General features: G+C 46.8%; 1 protein-coding gene across 1 annotated transcript; it reads left to right on the forward strand.

The window, feature by feature from the left end:
• The first annotated feature begins 2,012 nt into the window (after window positions 1-2,012).
• On the forward strand, window positions 2,013-9,831 carry LOC132489000 (uteroferrin-associated basic protein 2-like). The gene is made up of 4 exons (XM_060097913.1): window positions 2,013-2,640; window positions 5,450-5,717; window positions 7,435-7,582; window positions 9,625-9,831. Exons 1-4 carry the CDS (start codon window positions 2,013-2,015, stop codon window positions 9,829-9,831), a joined length of 1,251 nt encoding a protein of 416 aa, XP_059953896.1.
• The last annotated feature ends 277 nt before the right edge of the window (window positions 9,832-10,108 follow it).

Raw genomic sequence — 10,108 nt, forward strand, 5'->3', positions numbered from 1 at the left:
GTCCACCTCTTCAGTTGCTATTGAAGAGGAGATTTGTCATTCACCTCATTCCACCATGCCAGAAGGGAATTTCTCCTAGACTTGGAAAAACCCTGCACACACAGCCTTGACCACCACTCCCCCTGGGAACTTCACCCCAGCCCAGCATCCAGAATTCCCTTTTCAGGCTTCCCGGACAATACATTAACTCTTGTGTATTTTTTTAAGACTTAGAGGAAATGTTACTCAATCTCTCCTAATTGTCCTAGATTATTAGCTGTGCCCTTCTCTTTCCATGCACAGCCCCTTACTGGTAATGTGGACTCCCCATGAACTAGTCAAAATGTAGCCCACAGTCCTTTTACATGTTTGTTTCTTCCTCAAAACCAAGATCTCCTTGAATTCAAGGGTGAAGTCTCCTCAAGGGTGGAGGTCAGGCCTTAAGTCGTGTGTTCCCCCAGTCCCTATCCCAGAGCATGGCTCTTAGTAGGAGCTAAGTAAGTGTTTATTGAAATAACACAGGAGTAATTTAATGAACAGTAGCTCAAACGGTACAACAATCCATTAATGTGTTTATTGTTTCACTGGGGACTGAAATGATTCATCTCTTGTTTGTTCTAGACAATATTTGAACACAATCTTTTGGCCAAGTTAATATTAATTCAGGTTTATCCATTTCATTACACTAGTGGCTGTATAAATAAGTCACTGATGGATGCAGAGAACAACAGCAGTAGACAACAGCAGGCTCCCCTGGAGGGTAAGTCATCTTTCTCCTCTTGGGGACACTGAGGGTCCACATGGGTAGGCATTTTATTGCTCTTTTGCTATGGTTCAAGTAGCATCTGCCTTAGTCCACAGCAGATGTTATTTCAGTAGCCATGAAAAAGGTCACCAGTGGTGGCAGTGACAGTGCAGAGAGATGGACCCTGTACCCAGAGCTGAGCTGGTTACTGTAGGAAAATAAGGAAGGGAGGACATGGCCCTGCCCTAAAGAGGTGAAACTTGAACGCAAACTCAGGTCATGGTTCTCTTCTTCTCCTTTCCATCAGTGGGGCCAGAAATCCACCATTGGTGCCCCCTTCAGATGCAAGGCCTGACTTTTGGTCTCAGTCAATCATGGGGGGCACTTATGGGGGCAGAGAGGGTTTTTGCCCTGACAGTGGGTGAGGGACCATAGGTGTGAGCACAGGGAGGGCTTAAGCGAGGTGACCAGGATTTCCTGAGATGATCTTTGCCAGGCCCTTGATTCAGCTGATGTCCAAGTCACCTGAGCACCACCTGAGCTTTACTTTAGAAATCATGCTGGCAGCTCTAAAGCCAGATCTGGCTGAGCTGAATCTGGGCCAGCTGCTGCTAGCAAGTTGCTTTTGGCAAGGTTGAATTTCCATGTAAAAATCTGGATTTCTAGATGCTTCAGAAACAAAAAAAATCCGGCACCACTGACCCAGCACTGCCACTAATCATAGCTGGAGCTGAGTGACACCTGCTTCTTCAGCTTAGCCACGATGACCCATTTTCCACAGTCCCCAGCACACCTTATTGCATTATACTTGCTGTCTTTCCACGTGGGTATTTCTGGCCAGATCTCTGCAGGTGTTTGAATCTGCAATCTGTGCTCTCTCTCTCCTCTTGTTTCTTTCCTTTCCACACTTTTCAGGATTTTTGTCATGAGCCCTGTATTAAAAAAAAAAAAAGAAGAAGAAGAAGAGCAAGCAAAAAAGATAAAAGAAACCCCAGTGTGGATGGAGAAGACCCACTTTCAGCATAGGCTAGGGGCAGAGCTGAATCCCCGTTAATCAGGTCATGTACCTTTAATTTGTCTGAAGTCATGTTCCAGAATACTCATTAGACTTTCCTTGTTAGACTTAGCTAGGATCCTTCAATTAAGGACAAATAGCAACCCCACCCAGGTGAACTGCACCCAGATAAGAATAAGCCTTTTTCAATCCCCTCAGCATTGAGAGCACATTCCATAGAATATTCACCTGTATACCTCTTCCTTCCAATAACAGCTCTGGATTGTTGCAGAAATGTCCCACAGGAAAATACATCTGGTGCTGTCTCTGGTCCTCATCCTCTGTGGCCTTTTTAATAGCATCTTCTGTGAAAAGCAACAAGACTCCCAACAGAATATCAAATTAAAGAAAATTCCATCTCTCTCCCAGAAGACGGAAGCTGGCTATAAGGCGTTTGCCCAAGAATTGTTCAGGGCTTTGATAATTGAGGATCCCAGAAAGAATATCATCTTCTCCCCTGTGGCCATCTCCATCGCCCTGGCCACCCTCTCCCTGGGGGTCAAATCCACAACACACACCAACCTCATTGAGGACCTGGGACTTGACCTCAGAAAAATCCAAGTGTTGGACAAGGACAAGCATCTTGTCCAGAAGTGGCATGAGCTAGTGAAGCAAGAACAACTGAAGCACAAGGACATTCTCTTTATTGATAACAACAGGAAGATCAACCAGATGTTTCTGCAGGAGATAGAGAGAGTACATGAAGTGGACATCCAGACGATTGACTTTAAAGATACAGAAAAAACCAAGAAGGCCATCAACCACTATGTGGCTGAAAAGATACATAAGAAAGTCAAAGACTTAATCACCCGCCTGGACCCTCAGACTGTCCTATGTCTTGTCAACTATGTTTTCTTCAAAGGTGAGGTTTATTAAATGCATGAATTCCCATTTGGGGTAAACTTTGCCCTTGTGTTTCCTAAAAGATTTAAGTCAGGAAAAAAAATTTTTGTCAGTATATCCCATTTCCCAGAAACCAGTAGACCCAAAACTTTTTAAATTGACTTTGATATCATTGTGTTGTCTAGCATTTTTCAGTATTTCTCCTCTTAATCTTCTCAGTCATCTTGTTTGCCGTGCTTAAGATATTTTGGAGTAAAAAGGCAATGACTCTTGCTGGTAAAAAAGGGAAAAAGAAATCTTTTTGCAGAGGCATGAGCATTGGCTAATTCACTTGTTTTGTAAGGTCAGATCAGCGTGAGATGAGATGCTTTTCAAAGTTGTGTCCATTGTTGAATTCAGGATCACGCACCAGGTGTCTAAAAGAGCAGTTTAAATTCCTGGTCACAGATCTTGATGTTGCCCTTGTTTCTTCAGGTGGGCTCAGAGTTACCGCTCACTGGCATCTATTTATACCCTCTTCCTCCACTTAGCATTACCAGTCTCCTTCCTCCCTGGACTCTCAGCCAATGACCTTGCCTCCTGCCCGAATGGGGACAAGAAAGCAGTTCTGACAGGATGTCCTCCATGTGCTGCCCAAGGCTCACACACCTCTCCTCTCACTCACCCCTCTGGTCACAGTGAAGGAGTGCTTGTCCCCTCCCCTTCCTCAAGGCAGGTCCCCTTCCATCTTCCTTGCCCAAGGACTCCCTCCACTTTCCTCTTACCCCATAGCTCATGCCTCTTTTGTCTCCTTTGCTGGTTTCTCCTCTTCTGACTTCTAAAACTGTCTCCTGCCTCACCTGAGCTCACGACCTCAAACACCATCTGTACTCTGACTATTCCCCGCACTCTAGATGCAGCCTGGACCACCTCTTCTGAGATCCAGGCTCTAATACTCATCTGCCTACTGACATCTCTTTGGAGATGTTTCACAGACCCTCGAACACAATCCCCCCATTCACTCCCAGCATCTGCTCGCCTCAGAGAATCACAATGCCATTCACCCACTTTCTCCTGACAAAACCTCCCCTCCAGCCTCCAGATTCAAGAACACAGTAAGTCCTATGGATTCTGCCTGCAGAACTGAATCTGGAATGTGTTCACTTCTCACCATCTGGTCTACCACCTTTGTAGCCAAGGCCACCACTATCTCTTGCCTAGATGACTTGCCCCAGCTGTCTAATTACTATGTTTCCATTCGTGCCTGCCTCCAATCCCTTCTCCATTAAAAGACCAGCACAATTTTCTTAAAACATACATCACATCATTGCCCCATCTGAAGCCCTTCCATAGTGTCCTGATGCACTTGGCATGCAATCCCACCCAGACCCAGCTGTGCGTGCTTTGAGCCCTGCTGACCCCTCCAGTGTCTCCCCATCACTACCCCTCTCATTGTTATGCTTTGCCCACAAAGACCTTCCCTTCTTCCTTAAATGCATCCTGCTTTTTCCTGTCTTAGTCCATGATGTTCCTTCCCTAGGAATGTTCTCCCTCCCCTTCTTTGCCAGATGGAGCACCCTCTTCTTTTACGCCTCAGCCTCAATGCTCCCTCCTCAAGAAGGCCTTCCCTGGCCTTTCAGAGGAAGTGCTTCCATGCTAGCACTCATCTCCTTACTTGCATCTTTCCTAATGCTCATTACACTTTTAACCATTTACAGTGGTGGATTGCTTTTCTCTCTGTATCCCCCTTAGAAAGTAAACTCCATGAGGACACAGGTCCTCTGTTTTAGTCACTGCTATAACCTCAGTACTTAGTATGGTACCTGGCACATTTTTTGAGCTCAAGAAATTTCAGATTTGAATGAGTCAATTAATGGATAAACTGTTGTGGATTAAACAGGGTTCCTACCAGGACATGAAGATTGTTTGTTCTTTACATGATACGTGAAGGAAATGCTCATAAAACAATGCTTCCCAGCACAGGATGCTTGCTCAGGCTACTGGGACCATTATTCATATTTGGACTCACAGTTCCAAACTAGGTGCCTAGGACATAGAAAGTGCTCCACAAATGATCTTGGAGGGGTCATGTCTCTGGATGCTTCAGAGAACTCTCGGGCATGATTCCCTCTTAAAAGCTTTCCAAAAGCTTTATCTATATCACACTTTAGAAGGCAAGTCGTAAAAACAGAACAGAGAGGACCATAAGCCTGGCTATAGAATCAGAAGCAAGGCTAACACTTGCAGAGATTTTCCAGACCAAACTAGATGGCCGTCACTCTGGGTGACAGGTGCATTTTTTAACTGGTGTGTACCTTGAATCTTTTTTAAAATCCACTGGGGAAGTACATTAGTTAAAGTAGGATTTCACACAGTGGTGTGCAAGTATGTGCAGGTGTGTGTCTTTCTGATGAAAAGCTTCCCTCCTGGAATAAGTTACATAAATTTTAAACAGATTTCTTTACCATAGGACTTCTTTGAACTCTTAATACACTCAAATGCAGTGGGAGTTTTCAAAGGAGGGTTGCTGTGATCAATGTTTCCTAAATTATTTGATGACAGAATCCTTTCTTGGTGTTATAGTTCCAGAGGCAGGTATTTTGGTAAACATCCTTTGAGAAATACAGATTTAAAGAAATTCTATGGTGAATATCTTTGAAAATCATGTGTTAGCTTTTCTTTCCTTTGCACCTCTAGAATTTTAAATATTCTGTTCACTAAGGTCAAGGTATCACCAAAAATAGACTGTTTCCTTCCCAAGCTGATGACCTCTGGGTTCCCCAAACCTGGGGGTGGTGATGATTTTCTGCCAGATCACTCTTCGACTTTTTCCTTCCTGATTCCCCCAGGCATTTGGGAAAGAGCTTTTAAGACCGACCTCACGCAGAAGGAGGACTTCTTTGTGAATGAAAACACCAAAGTGCAGGTGGACGTGATGAGGAAGACAGAACGGATGATTTACAGCCACTCAGAGGAGCTGCTTGCTACGATGGTTAAGATGCCTTACAAAGGAAATGTGTCCATCATTCTCGTGCTCCCAGATGTAGGACAATTCCACTTTGCTCTAAGAGAGATAACTGCTAAGCGAGCTAGACTTCAGAAAGCCAGTGACTTCAGGTATCCTGTTCTGGAGGAACATTCTAGATTCCCCTTGCATTTTTGCTCAGCCCTCACTTCCTCTATGTAAAAGCCTTATTGGTGGGGGGGAGTTTGGGATCTGGTTATTTCCTAGCATATTTGTAGAAAATGAAACAAACCAAACAGAAAGAATAGCAGCCTGAGTCCCCTTACCAGCCAGAAGCCCCTTAACTGTTAGTTATGGTTCTTTTTGTCACATGTACAGTATCAGAAACCCACTTCATACAAGCTCAGGATGGGTAAAGAGAGGAATTTATTGGAAAGATACATGGGAATTTCACAGAACCCCAGGGAATAAACACAGCCAGGTCTCATGAGGGATTGGAGCAAGGGACAGCAAGGGCACCCAGAACCCCATCTCTCTTGGTGTCACTAGTCCTTGTTTCTAAACTCTCTAGCTCAGCAAACCAACTTTTCACACACATGTTAGCCCGTGATCCACTCACCCAAAAAATATTTTCTGAGCACTTATTGTATGCGAGAAATTGCTTGGTGCTGGGAATATAATGGTTAGCCAAACATTTCCCTACTATCAGGGAATTTTCAGTCTGGTGGAAGAGGTAGAAAGTCAACTAACAAATACACAATTTCAAATTGTAGTAAAAGCTAAGGAGATAATGAGTCGGGTGACATCAGCGAATTCCATTGTGAAGTATTAATTAGGGCTCTTAATTAGTTATGACGGTCAGGGAAGGAGCCTAAGCAGGTAAATTTCAAGCTGAGACCACTGTAGACAGGCATGGCTCTTTTTCATTCAATCAAATGCTCCACCCCACACTAAACTGAGTATCTTTCGATTCCTGCTGCATATTCCTGGAAGGGAGCATTGAACTAACCCAGCTTGGGTATGATATTCACCAAGGTCCCATCAAATGTGGATAAATTAAATAGTGAACTCATGATTTTCAATGGCCCACTGATCTGAGAGGCAGGGGTGGGGGACAGTCTTCAGGCAATAAATGTGTAGATTGGGAAGAAATCTCTCAACAGCATTTACTCCTACAGTTGAGGGCCACAGCAGAGGGGGTCTGCCATCTTCTGCCATGGTTGTGCCTACCACAGCGTTCCTGGTTGGGACAGAGCGGGTACAGCACTAGAGAGACCCAACTGAACAGGTTGCTAGCCAATCAGAAGCTCAACACCACACTGACATAGTCTAAAAGTTTGGGTGGGAGGGCTGGCACTACGCATTCTGACACTCTCCCTTAGTCATAGAGTTGCTGGCCTATAGAGGGAAGAGTCCTCCTCTCTGTTCGAAAGCTTATCATCCAGGCTGGAGCTTCCTCTCCTGTGAAAACTCCCTCTGCTCTACCTGCAGCACGGGGACCTCATGCCCTCCATCTCCCTCACCACATTTAGGGTCACTGCTCCATTTAAACCCCTGCTTCCAGAAGAAGGATTGGAAGGACTCAGGGCTGGATGCTCTTGGTCTGACCCTCATCTTCTCTTGCATAGAGAGCCTTTGAAGGGAATCATTTGAATAGCAAGGTCTATTTTGAGTAAGTGGTTTGCTTGGAAGTTCAACATTGCAGCTCATACCCCAGCATCTTTCATTTCCCCCCAAGCCAGCACTTCAGAACAAACACTTCTGTTACCTTTTCACTCGGAAGAGGTCTTTCAGCCTAAGCAAGGTGCTTCCCCTAGACCCCAGGAGAGGGACATTGCTCAGCTTCCTTGTCGTTTTCATTCTCAACAGATTGGTGCACTTAGTTTTGCCCAAGTTCAAGATCTCCTCCAAGATAGACTTAAAACATCTGCTTCCCAAGATTGACATCAAAGATAAGCCTACTACAACAGCGGCCACCCAGAGCATCAAAAAGAAGGCTTCTCTATCTGTTTTGGAGGTGAGTGGGGCAAGTTCTAGAGTCTCTGTTTTATCCACCACACTCCTGATTGAGAAACATTTTTTTAATACAGCAGTGATAGCTCTTATCTGACTGGGTCCCTGGGCTTTGGGGGTTCTTTCGTCATTCACTCACTCAAAAGGAATTGCATCAAGCACTAAGGCACTGAGGGTGAAGTCGTGAGCCAGCCAGACAACATCTTACTCTCACAGCCGTTCCATTCTATTGACGGGGTAGACAGTGAGCACGCCAACAGACAGACATGTATTAAGTCCACCAGTGGTATTCCTGTGAAGAAAGGAAAGCAGAGAACCTGGGAACAGCACACGGGGGTGCAGTGAGCAGGCTTGAGAAGGCCTGGGCTGGCCTTTATGCCAAGGCCTGAATGAAGGGCGGGAGAGAGAAGGGGGCAAATACCTGGGGACGTGTGTCCCAGACAAAGAGAGCAAGTGTATCCTAAGGGAATGGGAACTTGAAATTTTTGAGGAACCCCAAGAAGGCCCAGGCAGTTAGAGCGCTGAGTAAGATGGAGCCTGGTAGGAGGTGAGGGCAGAAATCAGGCAGGGCCAGGCCATGTAGGTGTCCCAGGCCCTGGACAGGACGGGGGTTTATTCTGACTGACATGGGAGACCACCAAGGCTGACATGAGCTGACATATGTTTTACAAAAGACCACTTTTTGCCATGCGGAGAACAGGCAATGGCCCTGGAGGAAGAGGGGGACCCATTAGGAAGCTTGGCAGGTAACCCAGGTGAGAGGTAATGGAGGATGGATGGGGCCTTCGAGGGAGGGTTAGCTGTGGTGAGAAGGCTCTGTGTGCCTTTTGAAGACAGAGCCGGGGAGCAGGGAGGGAAGAGTCGGGTTTGTAAGCTGGAGCCTGGGAAACGAGGGAGCCAATGCCTGAGGCAGGAAAGATGGAGCAGGAGTGGTTTGGGGGAGCAGACAGAGACTGGCTCTCTAAACTTGAGGTGCCAGTTAGACATCCAGATGCCAGGGAACATTTATTTATGAGATAATTTTACCCATCCCAGTGGGCACAGGGGCTGCCCTCCAATGACTCCACCAAGGTCACTAACTGGCTGGCTGCTTTGTGGCCACCATAGGGGCCAGGATACTTTGAGGACTTTGCCCAGGACATAAATAGCAAACACAATCTCTCCCCATGATACAGCACCTGACAAATTACAAAGCACTTTTTCATGGTTTCTCTTGCTCGAGTCTCCCAATGACCTTGGGAGTCGGGACAGGGCAGGGGTCCTGTTCTTTAATTGGGAAATGATGAACCTGTCACTCACAGACATTGGATGGAGTTCCCAGGGTTGGGACCCCGAGGGGATGCCATGCTTCCCATGGCCCAGTGGGTGTAAGCACTACTTACCATGTCCAATTCAAACAGAACCCACTCGGCAGGTGTACCCTGAGTGCTGGTTGTTAGGCTGGGTTTGAGAGATGTTGAATCCATCACGAGTAATGCAAGCAATGTCATGGCCACGTTCCCCAGCAGGGCCTCTTGCAGATCAGGGAGGCCAACATACATGTTCTGGCACAAGCACTTTCACACGGAGGTTAAATTGTCCTTGCATGGATGGAGACAAGAACAGCCAGCCCCCTAGTAGTTTTTATCACAACCTTCTAGAAAGTGTTGGAAATGACTATCTCTCAGTCGTTCTATGGGAGTTTTTTCTAAGCCTACAGACCACCCAGCCTTCCCCTGTGCTTTATTCCCCTTTCCTCCCTTTAAAACATGTTAACACCTTGAGCTGTCTGCCCTGCACTGAAAAAGTCTGAACTCAACAATTACCAACCCTAGTATCAACCCCACTCGGGGACGCCTGGCCTTCAATGGTGAACCCAGCTGCTGGGAGCTGAGGGTGGTTTTCTAGGAATGGAAGTCAGCTTTCCTCCACCTGCCATCGGCCATGGAGGGAAGCTGCCTCCCTGATCTTGACCACAGGAGATTGTTGGGCACACCGCCCCGGCTTGTTCTCCAGCCAGCCAGGTGAGTTCACTCCCAGAGCTGAGAGGGAAACTGTCTCTCCCAGGCCGTGCATCAAGCTGAGATAGAGGTGAGCGAGCATGGCTCAGTCACGGATGCAGCGAAGGACGCGGACGTGTGGAAGGTCCCCGTGGACACGAAGGAGGTCCCTGTGGTCGTGAAGTTCAATAGACCCTTCTTGCTGTTTGTGGAGGATCAGATGACTCAAAGAGACCTCTTTGTGGGCAAAGTCTTAAACCCCAAAACTGAGTAGAGGGGCCAGGCTGTGCTGCGCAGGAACTTAGCTGGTCATGAATAAAATGAATACAATTCACCACCCTGTGCATCAAAATGCTGAGGCTGAGAAGTGTGGTCTGGGAATGGAGTGGGGAGGGCCACTGCTGGTCTTCTGTCCAAGAACAGAGCAGGATAAGAAGCAGGTTGGGGGCCTGCCAGAGACATTTGGCTGGGGCACCTTCTGTCCTGGAAGAAGGCTGACATAGGCAGGGAAGCAATTCTGAGGGGGTGAGCAGGTGCGGGGGAGCTGTTTC

The sequence above is a fragment of the Mesoplodon densirostris genome, chromosome 4 (genome assembly GCF_025265405.1).
Source record: "Mesoplodon densirostris isolate mMesDen1 chromosome 4, mMesDen1 primary haplotype, whole genome shotgun sequence".
Lineage (NCBI taxonomy): Eukaryota > Metazoa > Chordata > Mammalia > Artiodactyla > Ziphiidae > Mesoplodon > Mesoplodon densirostris.

Excerpts from the sequence above, each read along its gene's own strand:
- LOC132489000 (XM_060097913.1), top strand. The coding sequence starts at position 2,013 with ATGTCCCACAGGAAAATACATCTGGTGCTGTCTCTGGTCCTCATCCTC. Across the intron at positions 2,641-5,449 it reads CAACTATGTTTTCTTCAAAG|GCATTTGGGAAAGAGCTTTT; the intron begins GTGAGGTTTATT and ends TGATTCCCCCAG. Across the intron at positions 7,583-9,624 it reads CTTCTCTATCTGTTTTGGAG|GCCGTGCATCAAGCTGAGAT; the intron begins GTGAGTGGGGCA and ends TGTCTCTCCCAG.